The sequence below is a fragment of the Rhopalosiphum padi genome, chromosome 1 (genome assembly GCF_020882245.1).
Source record: "Rhopalosiphum padi isolate XX-2018 chromosome 1, ASM2088224v1, whole genome shotgun sequence".
NCBI lineage: Eukaryota > Metazoa > Arthropoda > Insecta > Hemiptera > Aphididae > Rhopalosiphum > Rhopalosiphum padi.
The window spans coordinates 53,091,178-53,112,337 of NC_083597.1; the positions used below are offsets into that span (position 1 = coordinate 53,091,178).

Here is a 21,160-nt window from a genome sequence, read left to right on the forward strand (position 1 = left end):
TAAAAATATAATCGAGTACCCTTTGAAAAATACCAATATTATTAAATGCTTATATTAAGCTTTATTAATTTCTTTATTAAAAAATAGATGGTATGTACATCGTTTTAATTTGCGATTTTTGATTTGATGCAATTATTTCTCTTATTTTAATTATTTTTAAGTATATCAAATACAATTTAAAACTAATAGAACTTATACATTTTTTTCTCCGTAAAAAAATTAATATGACGTGTAAAATAAGAATAAATACCATTACATACTACCCTGACTATGATGAACTAAGAAAGTAAGAACATATATTATTTAATTATTATAGCTACAATAGTTACATAATATTATGTATTTTTCTAGCACTGTTAATAACATCAACATAGTTATTTTATACAATAAATGTTCTTACAATATTATATACAAAGGTTAAAAATAAATCCTCCAATAGTTTCTCGAAGTCAATAATTTAATGAATGAGTATAGACAGGAAAAGGAGTTTTTTTATGAATTTAAATAAATATCTAGACTTTAAACTATGTCGATTATAATTTTGACCCAAATCGTTGACCATTGACCCTTATCTTATCACACAGCCAGGCACTAATCTATTTATAAATTTGCTTAACAAAGTAATTGGAACAAAAAAAAAAAAAATTGGCAATTTAATATTGCGCACTTGGAGTACGTTCAAAAGAGTGTTGTGATATCGGAATTTTATAGACGGGCTTTGCAGCTGGTACCTAAAGCTATTCAAATATGTTTTAAACAACATGATTGATATTTTTTCATCTGGAAGCTATAATTGTATATTAAAATGTACTTAAAAATATATGTATATAATGTATACCAGGTGATTATTTTTTGTTAAACAACTCATTATTTCTCGTAGAATTAATGTTTTTGAAAATATATGTTTTTATTTAATTGTAAATTATTAAAAAAAAAATGTATTCTTATGTGTATTAATTGAATTTTGGACGATTGGTTTATGAGTTATAGATAATTAAAGTTTATATGAACAGAGTGGAATGACACAAGAAAATGTACCTCGCAAAATTTTGGCCCACTACTCTACTCATCTAAACTTTAATTACCTAAAACTTATAAATTAGGTACTCATCAGAAATTTGATTTATACATATAGATTGGTTTTTATAACACAATACTCATTTTATTGAAAACTTAACAATCTGGAAAATTTTGTTTTTTAATTCATTACAATTTTTATATATTTTTTATTGTTATTTATTCGCAAATAAAGTGGATTGATATAGCAATGGTACTTCGCAAAATGTTAGTTAACTACAGTTTTTATACATTTTAAATATTTATAAGTTGTAACCAATTAGCTATATTTGTTTGAAATTCAATTTTTATGTACTGAAATGAATGCTATTATTCAAAAATTTAAAATTTAAAAATATTATAATGATAAAAATTAGTAAAAAATATGTTTTCATAAAATGTTGTTTCGTCGTTTCTTCAAATTGTACAAAAAATATGTTTCAAAACCATAAGTGTTTACCTTATAAATAATTCACCTTGTATAAATAATATACGATAGATTCGTTATATTTTTGAGACATAAACTCATAAGTCATTATATATAATACTTTGCCAAAAAAATATTGAAATTGTTATCGTACAAAAGATTAAAAAATCTATTTTGGGATATCCGATTATATTATCTTACGTAAATACATATTATTGACCATACGTTATAATGGTAAGTATTATACAAACTAATGTTTTTAATAAAATAAAGCTGCTATATTATTATTTACTAAAGACATTTTGAGAAAATATGAAATGTTATGTTAGAGCCAAAGGTTCAAAAGATTTTATACAATTTGGATACCTATAAAGTAGAACAAAATATTAAATATCAGTTATTATAATTTGTATCTAGTATATGTTTATCATCCATGGGTTGAGTAAATGTATTTTTTAGATAACCATTAAACATTTCTCTCCTTTTTTGTGTATAATAATATATGAATTAATTATTTTCTTAGTTTAAATTTAGTTGTTTTCTATAATTATTTTTGTTCGGTTAGGTTACTTTATACATTTTGAAAAATGTAAAGAACTTGTAATTTTTAATACCTAATTGGTATACATTTATATTATATCATAATATTTATATTTTTTAATTGACGATGCGTAAATTGAATATTTTCAGATCAAAAGTGCATGGAACTCAGTAATTTGAACGAAGATCAAACATTCATTGATGGTAATTTGCATGTTTAATATGAATATATTTAATTAACAATTGTAATACAATGCGTTTTATTAGTTATTTTATTGCTACCGTTTTATTCGTTAAGCATTGCATAATTTTAATCGATTAAATCAGAACTTTAAAGACAATGGGATGTAACAATTATATTTAACTGAGAATACAATTGTTAAAACAAAAACATAATTCTGACTATGACATTGACTTTAAACAATACGAGTTTATAATTTCTAGTTTCACTTTTTTTCAGATCCGAAGTGCATGGACTTGAGTCATTTGAGTGACGATGATCCCAATTTCATTGAAGGTAAGAGTGTTGAAATATTTAATACAGTTTTAATTTAAACTTATATTTGTTATACCAAGAAATCATGTGTGCTGGGGCAGTTTGTATTTTCCCTTTGACCATACATGTTTAAAATGATCGTAAATTATATTTGTTATGAAATCAGTTTTCGTTGTTTTAATTGATTGTTGTCCGTCTGTGTATTATTATTCTAATCACAGACAGCGGATGAATGCGTGCAGTTATTAGCTCAAGGCTATAGCAGGGCCGCTAACATTGTGACTAGTGACCCACTTTTGAACGATTCGCCACGATGTGCTCAAGCAAGGACGGCAAGGGCCCTCTGCTCTCTCCTTCCCCCGCAAATATATAATAGTGTCACGGTCGCTCCGATTCACCTAATTCAGACCTATTTTTGGACAGCCCTAAGATACTTAAATTCTGGTATTATTATTTTAGAAACCACCAAAATAATTGCAAAAATCGTGGGCAATAAAAGTAAAATATCCACTATTACTGAATAATAAAAATAATAATAATACCTTTATAAATTATTGTACAAAATATAATATAATGGTTAAGGGATAAAGTTGTTTTGTTATTTTAATAACATCTATATATACTTCTATGGTAATTGTATTATTCATCTGACCGTTTTTATTGCTCGTTGAAATCTTCAATTTAAGTATCCTTTAGCACGTGCTACGAATACCTCTAAACCACTTGACGCAACAATAACAATTCAAATATTCGTTTTATAAATAGGTCTTTGGGTCAAACGGGGTCGTAAAAAGGGCCAAGCATTGTGTTCTGAAATTCGGCGTGTAATTCAGCTATAAATTATTTACATGTTAAAGGGAGAATAAAATCGAAATTTTTGAAACGACATACTCGGACAAGTTACGATTGGATAGAAAGCGAGCTAATCAAGGACGCCGCCTCAATAAAACAGTAAATCTTTACGCCCAGTTATTCGGACAACCGTAATAACGTCGTTAGGCGGCATCCCTTTAGTTGTGTTAGTTTTACAAAATGTTTTGTCAACAGTACCCTTGTAAATTTCTGGTTATCTTTTTGGGGATTTTTATGTTGACAAGTCTTGAACTAAATGGTCTTATTAAATGACAAGCGTTGGTAATAAATTGTGATGTGTATGTCAAACGATACTATGGTGAGGTGTACACAAATGGTATATTTCAAATAAAGCCATAACTTAGATTTATATTCTCAAAACATATAGACTATAGCGTTTATAAAGTATATTTCATTTTATTTGATTCATTTTTAGATAGTATAGAAATATCTATATATTTTTTTTATCTATAAAAATTCTTTATTATTGAAGTATTATTCAATCATAGTATTTAGTTTAATCCCAACGATTTTTAACATTTTATTCTTTGTATCATTTACAATAAATAATATCAAATAGTTATTTTTACGTTGAATTTAATTGAAACAGGTAATTAATAATGTGATGGGTTACACATTTTTACACGTTTCTTCATTCACAGTCTTATTAATAAATAGGGCCCGGATTTAAATGCACTTAAAACCATACAAATACCTATGCTCTAAAAAATAGCCAAAAATGCATTTTACCACAAAAATGACCTAAAACATGAAAATAATGACCTTAAAATGCCGTTTATTTTTTTATTCAATTTGTAATTTATAAATTAGCTATAATCATTATTTATTATTTTAATAATAAAAAAAAAAAACTGAAAATTTGAAATGATGACTTTACGAAGCTGACACGCTTACGTTTTGGCCGTTTTAAGGAAATATTATTCACTCTAAGCATACCAAAATATAGATTAAAATTTATGTAAAATTAAAATTCTAAGAGCACATTGTACTTACTAAATTTTGAGCATTGTATTGAACAATAGTATATTGTTTAATATTAATATGTTCAAACTCCAAAGATCTTCTATTTATCGTATATTATTTATCGAACAAAATATACATTAAAAACCAATAAAAGACCCAATAATGCTAAAAATGCTGTAAAAATGAAAAAATGTCGAAATAGGCAAAAAAATGCAAAATACAATTTGTTTCTTTTAAACCCTCGTTACATGAAACGAATTATGTACTTAGAAAGCATTGTGTAAGATCAACCAAAAAAATATGCACTTTTTGCATTGAAATCCGGGCCTTATTAATAAACATAATTTTGACTTAGGACAACAGTATAGTTTATTAGGTTTGTTTTAAAAACCACATTTTGAGGTATTAATTAAAAAAATTTTTGATTTTGCCTTTTTTGTTTTGAAACTTAATCGTATGTATTTTAATATAAAAATTATGTGTTAATATCATTTAAAAACTATCATAAAATTATTTATTTCTTAAAAGATGCATTATAAATTATAATGGTTATAAAATGTTAATTAATTTTATTTAAATAAATAAATGGGTTATATAAAACCCTTTAGCTAGATAACAAAATAATATGAGTACAAGTTTTAGCTTAACTTAATAATAGTAGGTATAAATATTAAATGTAAATTAATTTATATGTGTATAAATATGGTAATAAAAAATAATAGTTTTGTATTCGCAAGTTGTTCAATAACATATTAGATTATTATTAGAAATATTATTGTTTGTAGAGTTAATTATTATTATAGTCCTTAATAATATAAAATATTATTGAAATTATGTACTAGTCTTTTTAGTTTTGTTAGCCAGTATATAAGTTAGTATTTAATTTATATTAAAGTAAATAGTCATAGCTAAGCTTTTACATCTTTAAGACATATTTAAATATTTTCATTATTTTCTTTAAAATTCGTATACACTTTCAATGTTAAATTACTAGCGTTTTAAATATTTTTTTATAAATACCTATTGATAGTATAATAAAATAGAGCGGATTTTTAGGTTCTAGAATGTTTAAAATATTATTTTAATAATGTACTCTAAAAAAATCTTAAAATATTCTCCGAATAATCTTTAAAGAATATATGTTGAAAATCTGCTTTTTTTCTTCAAATAATTTTAAAATCTGTGTACAAGTTACAGTAAGAAACATTATTGAAAATAATTGTTGTACACCTTTTTTATTTTAAATTATTTAATTTCAGTCATATTTGAAACACTAATAAAATACAACTATAAAACAAAATAAATACAAAACAATAAATAATTATTGCACACCTTTCTTTGGTAAATTATAAACATTTAGTTGCATTTGAAACAATTGAACATTTTCTATCATTTTTTTTTATGTCAAAAAAAAGATATGCCATCTTAAATATTTTAATTCAAAGTTATTTAAAATACCACTTAATACTTAAACTTATTGTACATATATTTTTTTTTATGATAAAATATTCGAAAAATTAAATACTATTTACAGTAAATTAAGACTGCTTGGAATAGTTTATTGAATTTACTTATCATTTATAGTTTTAAAAAATAACAATATAACATTGGTTTATGTCATTGTAAGCAATGCGTGACGATCCACATTCAGTTACTGTATTCTGACATCCTGTCCACATGGTTGTAAATAATATAAGTGATTATATCAGATAAATGTATACATATTTTAGATTCTGCGTGATGGATCGATGATTGTATTATGGCTTACAATGACTTTCAATTTTTTTTTTTGTGTTTTTATAACTTTTTATATCAGTAAAAAATGCATCTATCTTCCAACATTAAAGGTAGGTACTAAATTAGACGTAATTGGTATTTTGAATAAAAAGAGACAGTATATTTCAAAATAATCTGCGGGTAAACTGAAAAAAAGACGGGAATAGATTCCATTTTTTGTTGTTGTATATTATTAAAAATATTCTACATCTATAAGAAAAGCTTCCTTAAATTTGTTTTAATGTAAATTAAAAAAAAAGTTTATTATATAAAGTTTATTATTTAAGCTTCCTATACATTTTTAAAAAGCTATAGAAAATCACATTTTAATAACATTGCCTAACAAAATTGCGTAAATTTGTCATCTTATTATTATTATAAAAATATTAACCGAAAAAAACTTGGAACATTTCAATACTTAAATCATTTTTATTTTAGTCATTTTAAATTTAATAGTTTTCTTTCGATAATTGTTGATATAAAATGTTATGCTACCTATATTAAAAATCTTTAAAATATTAAACAAGATTTACTTTGTTTTTTAACTTTATGTTTTACTATTTTTTATCGTTATAATCTAAGTTTTTCACTCTTTTGAATGACAGCTTACATTATTAATTCCATATTCCGAAGAATAATACTACTCGAAGTATTTCAATCTATCAAGATTAAATTACAATAAAAAAACAATACGAGTACACAATGTAATTGTTTCAAAATATTTTAGATTAATTTTAAGCCATTTATGTTCCCCGTTCTACGGTTAGTTTAAGCAAATAGCAGCTAGAATAATTATAATTATAAATTATAATCATATATAATTTGGGTTTGGAAATATTAATTCATCCTACTCTATTACTAATTGATAATTTAATTAATAATAGCATTATAAATATATAATAAAATATCCTAAAGGAGTATATGTTAACAGTCTCTAATCAAACTATTTTTCATCGTGTACTATGATTTATTATGTATATCTAGTCAATGACGAGGTACGCTCTAAAAAACCTACTATACAACAAAGGGACTTCCCCCCCCAAAAAAAAAAAATTAAGCCAATTCATGTATATATTTTGCTGTTGTTCAAAATAAGACAGTATATTATAATTATACTTATATCTAATAGGTATTAAAATCTTAACGAAATCAATCAAATCTTGTATAGTTGTGTGGAACATGATAACTACTTATTTCAAATGGTTTTATTATTCTATTATTTACTGACAAGTTTCGTTTTAGAATATTTTTTTATTTTTATTATCACTTTTTCCAAATTGATGGTAAAAAAGAAGGCGTTGTTAAATCCAGTGTCATTAAACCTCATCTACAACCGCAGAGTCATTACTATTCCCAGTGGCAAGTCGACCATAATATTATAACGGCCGGTCGAATGGTGGATACACACGGATAATAATTACCCAAAGAATCCCCGGGGTTGGTTGACCCGTGTGAGAATGAAAGAAAGAAAGCACTTCGGCTTTCTGACGGAACTCTAACAATGAAGACTGATGATGTCGGCCGATAAAAGGGACACGAATAGAAGAGACGAAGGTAGGGAAAAAAGTACGTGTTCAATTTTTTCGGTCACGGGTAATAACCTTAGCCGTTGAAGACGATTGCTCCGGTTCAGGAATTCTATAAGTAGGGGTTCCCAAAAAATAAAAACAATAAGTACCTATAGTATATACAAAAGTAATAAAATCCATTAAAGAAGTAATCGTATTTGGAAGTCATTGGAATCCTATTAATATATAGACTGGATTGTTTTAGGCATTTTCTCGTACATTTATTCTGTTTTAAATTTAATAAAATATCTTAATTGATGTTAATTTTATTGTTTTTACTTATGTATTTGCGGTTAATATTTTGTATTTAGTATAGATAAATAAGTAATTTGTTGCTTTATTATCTAGTAAAATACGTTAATTTATAAAACTTTTTAATTATACTATTTATAAAATGTGAATATATTAGTAAGAAAGTACTCTCTTTACTTTTAATTAGTACTTGAATAAAACATATGTATTATTTTCAATCATTAATACTACTTTTGAATATTACGAAATCCAATTTTATGTACTTAGTGAATTAGCTAGCTATAGTAGTAGCTACACGTTAGCTACCTATTATATTGTCTTATAGGCGTTCCTCACGTGTACTCTATGTAGGCTTACAACGATCATACTTTCACACGTGTACGTCCAAAAGGTTATTGCCTCCTAAACCAACAAAAAAAAATCATAGACCGAAACTTTTCGACAGAGTTTGAATCCCATTGGCTGGCTCATGTTGTTATATTTCTAGGTAAATTACTAATTGTCCAGGCAGCAATGTTTAGAATTCTTGTTCTTTGGTTCAACCAGATTCCATACTTATATATAATATACTTTCACTTTTAAACAAGCTTCTTCTAGTTCATATTAATATATTTATTATAATTATTTTATTCACATTTATTTGATTACTTACAACCTATTGTGAACACTTTATAACTATAAAGTAAAATAAATGCAATGTCTCCGGATAAAGGGGCAATGGTTATTTGCGAACTTGCTTCACGAATTGTAGTGCAAATTACTGTGCCTATACACAACGCCGTCTGTAAAAATTAAAGTGTGTAACAACCATATACTATTCCCATTATATAATTATTGTATTTATTTCTCTAAAAATGTGTTATCATATTTATGTTTTTATTAATATAATTAAGTTTTAAAATTTTAATGTGAATATTTTATAATAATAAAATAAACATACGTATTTGATAAACTAATTGTATTATTAATTATGTAATTATAATACAATTTTTACGGATTTTATAAAAGCATAAGTAAATACAATAGATTTTTGAATTGCATACAATGACGTTTAACACTGTAAGATTTAAGAAATTTTTCAATTTCATTATAAAATCATAAATTATCATAAAAAATGAGAAATCAACATTTTAAATATCAGATTCAATAAAATTAATTTTATAAATTATCAAATTTATATTAATTATAATTATAATATCGTTTTTTAAAAGATGTTAAATATATAATTAATTTAAATCTACATTACATACTTAGAGATCGATTAATTTCATTTTTAAATGCTATCAAATATACACATTAAAAAAAAAAAAAAACTTAAAAATAGAAATTTAAAATAATACGTTTTATATAATTTGGACAGTATCATAGTTGAATAATACAGCGAGGTATTTAAAAGCGTCTGGGAGGTTTTTGTTTGTACGTAATTAATATTATACGAGTAATGTTAAATATTGTGTGTATGATGAAAACCTACTGGTATCACTGGATACGCATAGAAGAGAGAGGGCTTGTATTTTTTTTTAAATCTATCCAACAGAACCGTGTCAAGGACAACTTAACGACACGGTCCATAGAGCTGTGATGAACCGGTTCCCCTCTACTGTAATGCAAACCATCGTTGATTCAAAATCTGATTGAAATCAAAAATTATTTTGTAAACGTATAGAATAAAACGTAGAAACTATAACACATTGGTCATATAATATCCATTAAGTGACATTACTAATGTATACATTTTATAATATATGTATATCTATACTGAAATATGTATATGTTCAGTAATAATGTTGATTTCTCATATTTTATTTTAACTGTTTGTACTGATTCATATATATTATGTAAATATTTAGGTAGAATACTTTAATACATTAAAATTAAAACATAATTTAACATTATGAAACGCCAGTTGTATTTGTTTAATTAAAATTATTTAAATTTTTATGCAAGTAATTAGTAGATCACAAAAAAAAATGTAATGTAAAATATAATTATTATATTTAAAACGTTTTGACATCTTATATGATAACAAATAACCTGATATTGGCTACACTTTTAATCATATTTAAGCGTTAATAATTGTGAATTTCACCCTCTTTTGGAAACCTTGACCTAACTAACAAAAGAGCACGGTTGTTTCGAGAATCAAAAGAAGACTCGTGTGGCTGTGTTTACATGTATATTATATATGTTATTATTACAATTCTTTGGGGATCACTATATGACCAAAAATAAAAACAAATTCGATACAATAGATATTTCACCATATACCTTACCTATGCAACGTCCATAATGTCTCTGCAGGGATGTTGTTTTGTGTAAATACATTTTATAGCCAATTTCAAGCCCGTGAAAGGGAAAAATGACAAACAATTGAATTTAGGGTTTCAGCAAGGTCGTTGTCACACCCCCGACGGGCACTTATTGTTGCACGAAAAAGTGAAAATAACTTTCGGTTTTATTTATGTTTGTATTATTTTTCTAGAATAAAACGAGTATGCCAATTCTTAAATAAATATTTGTATGTTTATCCGATATCGTTGTTCTACGCGAGGTCTATATTGTAAAATTCATAGATAATCGGGAAAATAATTATCGTGCACTACAATCCGTGACGATTTTCTACGATTCTAGCATGTATAGAGCCATAGAGGGTGGGGAGTTATCTCAAGGACTACAACTTCTTGGCAGTTCTATTATTTTTCACTGAATTGAATGAAAACTTATTCAGCAATGTGTATGTGTGACCTAAAAAATAAAAATACAAAATAAACGTAGGTATAACAGCTATTTTATAAACTTTTAATTTATATCAATTGACATCGATTATTACTATTAGTGAAGAAAAAACCACATTAGAAAATAAAATCAATTAGATTTTCATAAGACAATCGATAAAACTTGTAAAATCTTATGTCTTTAAGACTTAATTTGAGATATTATGTAACAATATCTCTATACATATACACATATTACATGTCTATTATATAAATATGTATAGACGAAAATCATTATTGTAATAATTAATTACTTTAAAAATAACAAAAGCTGAAAAGCCTATTTACATCTGAAATACACAATTCTTTAAACAATTACTGTTTAGTTACTATAAGAATGTTATGATTTATTTGTTTTAATTTGTTTAGTCAATTTCTCTATGATATAAATAATAATACATAACCTTTATAAATTATCTATTGTGTAAATTTTTAAATACATAAACATTTGAGCTGATAAAAAAAAATTGAATTTTATTTTATACAAATCACAATTAATGTAAATATTAATTTGCCACCACTAACCTTAAATATTATTTATTGTGAAATCATAATTTTGCAAAATAATAAAAAACGTGTGTCCAGAGGTGCACTAAAATCGTAAATGATATTTCATAATAAATTTCAGAGAGTTATTTTTGTTCTCGATATAATTTTCCGCTCAATGACTCGCAGCAAAACATAGGTGGGGACGTTATTTTGTCGGACTAAGTATTTCTCGCATTTGATAATGCGATAATACTGCAATATTATCTATATCTATAACTATAATTATCTCAGGAAAATTACTTATAGTAGCATACACTATGTCATACTATTATCAATCGCACGGCATGGAAGTATTATTATAGTAGACAATAGTATAGGTGTTAATATATATAAATTATAATGTAATACGAGTAATACGACCACCAACAATATACCGGTCTCTTCGATATTTTCCATTTGCTACAATTGTTTTTTTTTTTTACAAGACACATAGGTAATCCTTGAACCTACAGCTTGCGCGAGTTCTATTATGGTACCTATGGTATACCTATTATGTATACTGCTTATTATTATTTACCACCGTTGTAAAATTATTGTTATTCCTATAGTATACATACATATCAGAATAGGTGTATATTATATTTTATGCGATAGCGTTGTACTACGACGTCCGGAGACTTGAGAGTGACGCGTAATTTCTCATTGGTAATATTTTGGTGTTATAGTAAAGATATATATATAATCGTGTGTAATATTATTCATTTTCCCGATGTTTTTCTTTTTTTATCCACAACCGTTTTGTCCGGCGCATTTATTTATACGCGGGCGCGCGTCTATTTATGTTCACGCGCGAAAATTTCGCGTTGAATGTGAGAGAAAAACCGCTACCGGGGGTGTCGGCGGGGCGGGGTGGGGTTGGCGGCTGCTGCTGCTGTGGCGGCGACGATGGTGGGACGGAGGTCGCCACTGACACAACCTGCCACCGTCACGGAGACGTAACTGGCTCAAGTGCAAGTGTTGCGATTACGTAAGTAGGTCGTATCGCGGTTTGGCGGCGGCGGCGCGCAGGCGCATCGCGCCGGTCGTTCCGTTCACGTGCCCAGCACAACTGCGTTAACGTTGCGGCCCATAACGCCTGCTATTATGTTTGTGTGTGTGTGTGTGTGTGTACATAATATTAATATTATGTACATAATAATGTACGAGCTTTATTACGATATACATCGATATTACTGTTGATTATCCCTGGCCAATATCTTGGGTTTTCGGCGGCGCCGGTCGGCATATAGATTACGCGTATTATAATAAATACAATACACATCACTATTCACCAACACGCGTAATAAACGTACATGTCAGTGTGGTACGTCTGTACATAATTATCCGCGCGCGCGTGTGTGTGTATGTGTACTAAATTATATTATGTGTGTACAGCAATAATATAATAATATAATATTATACAATGGGCTTAGGTCCCTCCGCCGCTCCACCCCGCTACGCACCACGCGCCGCACAAAGCCGCGTTCTGCCCAATCCCTTTGTCGTTCGCATATACGTATTATGTAGAATCTATTATTGATATTATAATAATATATTATAATATTTTCGTACGAGTGTCTGTGTGTGTGTGTAATATACCTATACTCGCGACGTGGTTATTATTATTTATTTGGGCCGGCGCGCGAGCGCACGACGCTATTTAAACATTTTAAACGCACAACAATTCAATTATTACGTTCAATTCCGAATTCGTTTGATTGTATGGTAATACGCGCCCGCGTGTCGTGTATACATATTACATATTGTATATATTGTATATGTATTATTATTATGTTTGACGCGATTTAAAATTCCCTATTACCGCCCGATGAAGGTATATCTCTACTAATATAACATCATATTTCATATTTGCAGCAGAATACATTCGTTTATATATTATATGGCTCGAGTCTTATAGATTTTTGAATAAAATTATCGAGTTTATTATATGTACTCTGATTATTAATCGATTATAAAGGTTTAGGGGTTTAAATGTCTTACGTATATCTATATGTCTAACGGATAGATCGCAATGTTAACCATTGATATACTTAGGTTGTATAGACGCCTATATATTATTATTATTATATATGTATATTGTATATGGTATATCCTCTCGGACCTTAGTCTTTACCCTCCTAACCAACTCATCAAATGGTCGCAATAAGATACGAGAATGAAAAAATTGTATTAAAATTTCGGTCGTCCCCCGTAGACGCCAGCTACTGTGTAACTGCAGCTAGTATAAATGTTGTTGCGTTGATGCCGGCTGGCCGATTTTTTTATTTCGTATTTTATATTAAGGCCAAATCCCACGCGAACTTTGTTCTCTTCCAAAATTAAAATGCACTACGACGAATATGATATTGCGATCTAAAAAAAAATATATATATAAATCTTTAAAACAGTACAATCGTACATTATATTATATTCCTTCTACACACGTAGTCGCGTATATTGTATAATAGTAATATATAATAGCTCGTATAATTTGTAATATAATGTGTGCGAAACGCGTCTCAGAAACCTCAAATGTTATATTAAACGATTGCTGTGATCACTGTGTGTTAATGTTGTTGAGTGACCTTATGCGCTTGTACTATCTTATTAGGTTTCTATATCGATTATGACATTTGGTGGTTTATCATTTACGAAAAGAAACAACCCACGAGTGTTTCGTCGTTTATGTCAGCAAATAATAATTATTTAGAGACGTGACAAGTTCAAAAGTATAGTAATTTTGTTTCATGATTTCGATTTGATTATGGTATATATATATGTGTGTATAATATGTGTATGTGTGTGTATACTTTATATATTTACTTAAATGTAATAATTATATACGATATTATTGTCAGTAACCTAGATACATAAATATGGTATTTCAAAGTATTCTGCAGTGTATGTGTTGAACTATGGACCTGCTTGTCCTAGCTCAAATAATAAAAAAAAGACGCGATAACAATCGATACGAATGTCTGTTTTTACTTATATACGTTCTACTTTGACACATATGAATAATAAAATAGTATGCCTCGATTTGACATCAAATGCGAATCCATTTACACGATTTTTAAATATATAATATACATATATATTAACCTATCTATACACAATTGAATATGTTCAAATGTTTTTTGTATTGAAAATTGAATTATTATACGTATAGAATAAGTAAAATATAAAAAAAAGTTTTAAAAACAATTTCCTTGTATCCATGTGTACTTAAAAAATTAATTTTATTAAGAATTCATTTTGACGTCATAACATAAAATGCCGATTTCTTATCAATTATTTTATTGAATGTTTCAATATACAATAATATTATATTAGTCATCAATCATCATTATTAGCACCTATTTAATAGGTACTGTTTTGGAGTGGTGAGATTATGAAATGTGTCTTGAGTTATTAAAAATTCAAATTTCAGACATTTTTTATGACAGTTTTAAATGAACGACACCATTATACCTAATAATTAATAGAAGAAATTTTTTTTTTATTTACATAAATTATTGTTGATTGACATTTTAATGGATTTAAATTTAATCACGCATTTATCACGCAGATAAATTGAGAACACAATATAGTTACATACACACATGAATTGTAAATAATAAATTTATTTGTTTTCATTATAACAATAATTAATTACTTCTGTGTTAAGCAATATAATATTATATTATCGACGTACGTTAACATACCTAAAAAATTATTATATCTAATAATATTAGCTCATACTATAATATGTTTTGCCAATTATTCGTCATTTATTCGTTTAATTGATAACGCGTTCATAAAAAGGATTTTTATCGATTTTGTTCAAGTTGCGTGTGCAAATAATATTTGTATGTATTTTGTTTTTCCCCTGACTGATAAGAAAACGAGAGCACACTCGATTATGTAGGTTAGTAGGACACCACATATACCATAATCCATATATCGTAAATATAATTGTACAGAAGCTGAATAGATCTACACTCGGTACTTGACATTTAATTTTATATTTGTACAAAATGAAAACAATTGAACCTGCGTATTATGTGTATAATTGTGTTTGATCTTTATTTATGCTCGGTCGTCGTGTATACTCAACATACATAAATATAAATATATATTTATATGAATATTTTTAGATTGGGTTCATATGGTTAATAAAAAATCCTAATTATAATATATTTGGTTAGTTCTAAAGTTGTGTGGGAAATAGGTCACGTTTACATAATTATTTAAAAAACAATTTTTTTTAAATATAAATTTTTTATTATTGTAAACCTTATGGTTGTTTAGGGAAAATGTTAAATACTGTTGAATGGATTTATTCTAATAACCCTTGCACCTGTCGACAGTATCAGGTGACTCCGCTGCGTGCGTATATATATATTTAGGGGCGTGTAAAAAACACTCGAAACGTTTATGAATAGCAAAAAAATCAGTAGGTATAATCTCCTGGTGTGTAGAACAAATTAAAAAAATAAGGCGGACTTATTTTTTTGTATACATGTTGTATGTATAATCGTTAAGGGTCTGATGAGATGATTATATTTTCCCTTGGGAATTGGGTCAGTAGGGTGACAACGACAAGAAAAGCTTTAAAATATACGACGGAAGTGGGCATGACAATATTTTGATGATATTTTAGTTACAATTAACATATTGAAATAATGATCAATAATATCACACCTGTTCCGTCTCGATTCTTTTTTTATTTAATTGTATTTTGGTTATTATTAAATTAAATTAAATTTGATATTTTCTATATGTGTCGTTTAAAATATATACTTATATTTTAAATATGTAATTTAATTTTCAAATATTTGTTAACACAATATTATTATTAATAATTATATTCTTATGACATAATAATATAGATTAAATTTACTTAATAAAAACGAGTTTTGAAATTATACTGACATGAAATGAATGTTATCAAAGTTCATAGAATAATCCTGTCTGTAATATTAATTAACCCTATTTTATTGAGTAACTTAATGATCGCACCTAGTTATTGTGTAGGTATTATATTTAATGTGTACAACCTGCTTTCAATCTTTTTATTTCAATTTAGTATTTCAATCATAGGTTACCTATATTTTTATAACCAGTAAAATATAATTTGCTTATACAGACTCACCATTTAATGTTTTCACATTCTGGTCAATCAATTATATATAATAATTATACAGTCTTCCAAAGTTTGAAGATACACTTGCCAAAATTATTATAATAATGGAACACGTTTCACGTCAGTTAAGTTTAACATAGAAAAGCTGTCCTTTTATAGGAAAATTATTCTCTGTAATATTCTAGTATACGCACAATTTGCATAAAGTTTAATTAACAATTAAATTATCAGACAGTTGCCACATATTGGAATTTATATTGGCAAAATATGCATAATTTTTTATTGTTAAACTAATACACCAAAATATTTGTATTTCATACGTATATACTATATATGCACGAACCGATTAATAGATCAATAAAACATTTAAAGTTTAAAAACGTTTGATTGCGATGATGGAACAAAAAATAAACACATTTTTCTTAAAACACTATAAAATACAATATATAGTCACTACTCATTCTATTATAGTGTATAGTATACTATTATGGTATTAAAGTGTAGGTACTATGCTTATGAGGTTTAAACTGTTTTAAAAATTATACGATTTCAGTCTAACTTGAGGTTTTAACTGATCTAAGAATATTTTCGTATAGTTACATTGTATACCACCTATTATAATATGTAAAATTCGGGTATTAAATATATAATAAACCGCATGTTTATCAAAATCCTGCGATCGATACAACACGTATAAACATAACTACGATATTAAAATTTAAAAGTTATAAAATACCTAGAACTATTACGCGTGAATTACGGGTTTTTTTTTTTATTATTATTACTTTAACTTAATATTTAACTCGTTTTTTTCCCTCCAAATATATAAATATATAATATAATAATATATTAGTTAATTATTTAAGCAACCTTGAGGAGAGACGCGCGCGTATCTTCGTTCACCACCCCTCTTGGCGCGCGTATTCCAACACACACACGCTCACTCCACACACACTCACACTCACATATACACACACACTTACACACACATACTCCCCGCGCGCGCTCGCACACAAACACACACACTTGCGCGCGCGCTAACCCGCCTTGCTCCGTGTATCGGACTCATTGTGGACACACACATACAGAATTGAAAGTAGGTCATTGAGATCCCCCCCATGCCGTCCCGCCTCCGACTATACGACCGCGCCGCCGCCGCCGCCGCCGCTACCATCGCCACCGCCGTCGCCGCCGCCACAGCCATTACGCGTTGCCCCCACTTCGGGCCGGCCCCGTCACTTTCACTTGTTTCAGCCGTTTCGTCGTGCCGTCCGTGTCAGTGTGTCTGTGTGTGTGGTATCCGATCTTACGGCCACGGCTAACCTGACTCTGCCGCGAAGTTTCGTACATGTGTTCGTCGAGCGCGCTTGATTCGTTGTAAAATAAAATACGTCCTCTCGCGGTACTTGTAAAAATTTTTTTTTTTAAAAATCGTATCGTTTTATTTTATTCTTAAAATATTTTTTTATATTTATAAATCTCGAATTAGTGTGTATATTATACGGATATAATATAAATCGGAAAAAAAATCGTTTATTTAATTTTTATAATAATAATAATAATAAATAACCGTTTATTTATTATTATAATAATTTTCAGAATTCGTGTTTGGTCACCGTCGTGTCGTCGCAGTCGTACAGTGTCCGCGCGCGCCAGTTGTGTGTCGGTCCCCCACCGGTCCCGGTGCGTGTAGCGTGTAGCGCGCGCCCGTGTGTTGTGTGTTCGTGTAGCGCGCGCGCGCCCGTGTGTGTGTGTGTGTGTGTGCGGCGAGCCGCGCAACGATTGCGTTTCGTCGTCGTCGTCGTATAGTCGTCGTCGCCCGATTCAGTCTCAGTGACGAAATCGGGCCGGGCGCGTTGTTGTGCAAACGAGTCTCGCTAACCTGCAGTGCAATAGCCATAGACATGACGAAAGCCGACAGCTAGCCGCCCCCCGTGTCTTCGCGCGGCCAGCAACTACAGCGACGACATTCCAGCGCAACGGCCGTCGTCGTAACGTCAAACCCGTCGCAGCGCTTTTTACGGGTGCTGTAGGGTCATTATCTCGCCCTACCACCCCATACCGCCCCGCCAAAGAACCCAAATATATAAATATATATAGTACATTAGTAAAATATGCTCTCGAGCAGCCCTTATTCGTGACAAATAGTGCGATCCGCGTGTCTTGTGGGTGCCCCTCCGGGACGCCCCGTACGTACGTCATATGTTAGCAGCCGGCATGGATCACTCTGCCAGTTATCTGTCCCATTTCGGGCTCAGCCCGCCACAGGCGTCCGGCGACGATGGCGGTGACGATTCGCTGTACCAGCCGCCCGCCTCATCGCCGCCCCTGTACCAGTACATGCCGCCCCAGCACCAAACGCCCTCGTCCAGCGCGGCCGCCGCGTACTCGATGATGGGTGGCAGTAACCAGGGCTGTTATCAGCTGGGTAATGTGGATACAGCATATTTGTTCGGTTCTGCAGGTGGAAACGGTGGCGGAGGAGGAGGTGGCGGTGTGTCCGGTTCCATGGACGGCCTCCAGCAGTACGTGGCCGTCGGCGGAAACGGCGGCGGTACGCCCGTGTCCGCGGCCGCGGCCGCCGTCAACCCGTCGGCCACCGGTTCCGAGCTTCCTGACACCAAGGAAGGCATCGAGGAACTGTGTCCCGTGTGCGGTGACAAGGTGTCCGGTTACCATTACGGTCTACTCACGTGCGAGTCATGCAAAGGCTTCTTCAAACGGACCGTGCAAAACAAAAAGGTGTACACGTGCGTGGCCGAGCGGTCGTGTCACATCGACAAGACCCAAAGGAAGCGGTGTCCGTTCTGCCGGTTCCAGAAATGTCTCGAAGTCGGCATGAAACTCGAAGGTTAGTGTCTTTTGATATTTATATTACTTTTTATTATTATCACTATATATATATATATATATATACATACACTTCACCGGTCTGTTTCGAGTACCTCTATACATAAATATATATATTTTAACTACATATACATGCGTTCGCGTAAAATCGTGCTTTTTAAAGTTGTTTACTAATATTTCAACTACGAAAACTTATAAACGGCAGCCCTATAAATTCATATAGTAATTAAACATCGAAAACATGTCATTTATCATGATTTGTTGGAAGCGCTTAATTATTATTATTTGGGTTTAAGTATTTTAATAAATTTTACGTTAGATCAAATAGTACTATAATAGACTAATATTATCAATAACAGCCACCACCTGTCGCCCGAAGCGACTAAGAAAACGACCGAAAATCGCATTTGTCTGACATGTACATGTTAACGTACGAAAACAAAACGCCTCGTGTTTAAATTCTCAAATTGCGCAGCGTGTATCACCTATTATTATGTAGTTGTAGTAATTTGTCGTGTGTAGTCACCGGGCGATATGATGATATACGTAAAACAGCTCTAATAAATTTTACGAGGGATTTGTCCACGTTTGTTGAACGTATACAGCTAACAGCAGCGCAAGTGTACAATTTTGGATCATCCGCCCAATTATTTTAATTAAATGCTTCTCTCCCGAGTTCAAAAAACGTGTGTGTGTGACACAACACTCCAATGCTACTTTACTACCTTTATAATATGTAGCGATAATAATATTGTTTGTAAAATACGAGACCGTGTTCGCAATTTCTGTCCGACGAACTGGTTTGCGTTTGAGTATTGAATCGGATAGCTTTTTTCTATTATCCCGGTGTGCAGATTAAATTAGAATTGATTGATTCATTATTATTTCTATTTGTTTTTTAAAAATAAATTAATTTTATTCAAGTATTTTCGTTTAATTATCGTGTTTTGAGGAAATGCGGGTCACGTAGTATTGTGAATTTCCAACCGCGCGTACAGGAAAAAAAACTATCAAAAGTACAACTTTGATAACCCGTATTTTCGATTTTTTTGAACCCAGGTTATTGTATGTATTATTAACCATCAAAGTCAGTATTGCAATATATTATTAATAAGGTTCCAGGGAGTTTCGAGGTTGAACGTTTTGTTTTAATTTTCCAATGGGCCTACAATAAAATATATATACACAAATGAATTGTTGTTTTATACAATTTTTGAGTCTTTGTTTATGCGTGGTTATATTATTACCAAAATAATATATTAGTGATATTGATTTTTATTGACGGGTAACCCGTGGTGTTAACTTTGTCTACTATTAAAATCATATTCCATTTATTGCGCAACAGGAGGGAACGATTCTCATCATACAGTATACACATATATTTTATGATACACACATATTGTATAGAAATTATAGAACTCTTGATCTTTTAGAAAAACATATATATTCTTATACTCGATTTTCCGAAATAGTAATCACGCTGCAGTCATAAAGTTTCGATTTAAATTTTCCTAGGTACGCTAAAAGTTCGTTCCGATCTTTGGTCGCATAATACTATCGTTATTTTGAAATTTCGAGTATCTTTACTAGTCTCTTCGTTTCACTTATTTACGTTATCCTAGTTCATCGCTTCAACGTAAACTTAAAATTATGTATTGCACGTTGGGAAAGAAATTTCAATTATAAAATATTTTCATCTGTCAGTCAATAAACTATAAAGTTAACGTATCGTGTATCATTTGTTGTAATTTGTTGTGTAAAATAATTTGTATTTCAATAAACGATAACGGTAGTATAACTCGTGCAAGTAATAAAATGCTTATATTATAATTGTCAGGAAACCGCATAATTTTGATATGATACCACGTTAGAAAAATTCGATAGTTTATAATTTTATATATAATATATTACAATATAATGCATATTAAAAAG

General features: G+C 29.7%; 1 protein-coding gene across 1 annotated transcript in view; it reads left to right on the top strand.

The window, feature by feature from the left end:
* LOC132923017 (nuclear hormone receptor FTZ-F1) overlaps nucleotides 1-21,160 on the top strand; it is a 62,991-nt gene that overhangs the window by 12,006 nt on the left and 29,825 nt on the right. The window contains exons 2-4 of the mRNA XM_060986804.1: nucleotides 2,174-2,227; nucleotides 2,484-2,540; nucleotides 18,843-19,229. Of these exons, the coding sequence (XP_060842787.1) occupies nucleotides 2,174-2,227; nucleotides 2,484-2,540; nucleotides 18,843-19,229 (498 nt within the window). The remainder of the gene's footprint in view (nucleotides 1-2,173; nucleotides 2,228-2,483; nucleotides 2,541-18,842; nucleotides 19,230-21,160) is intronic.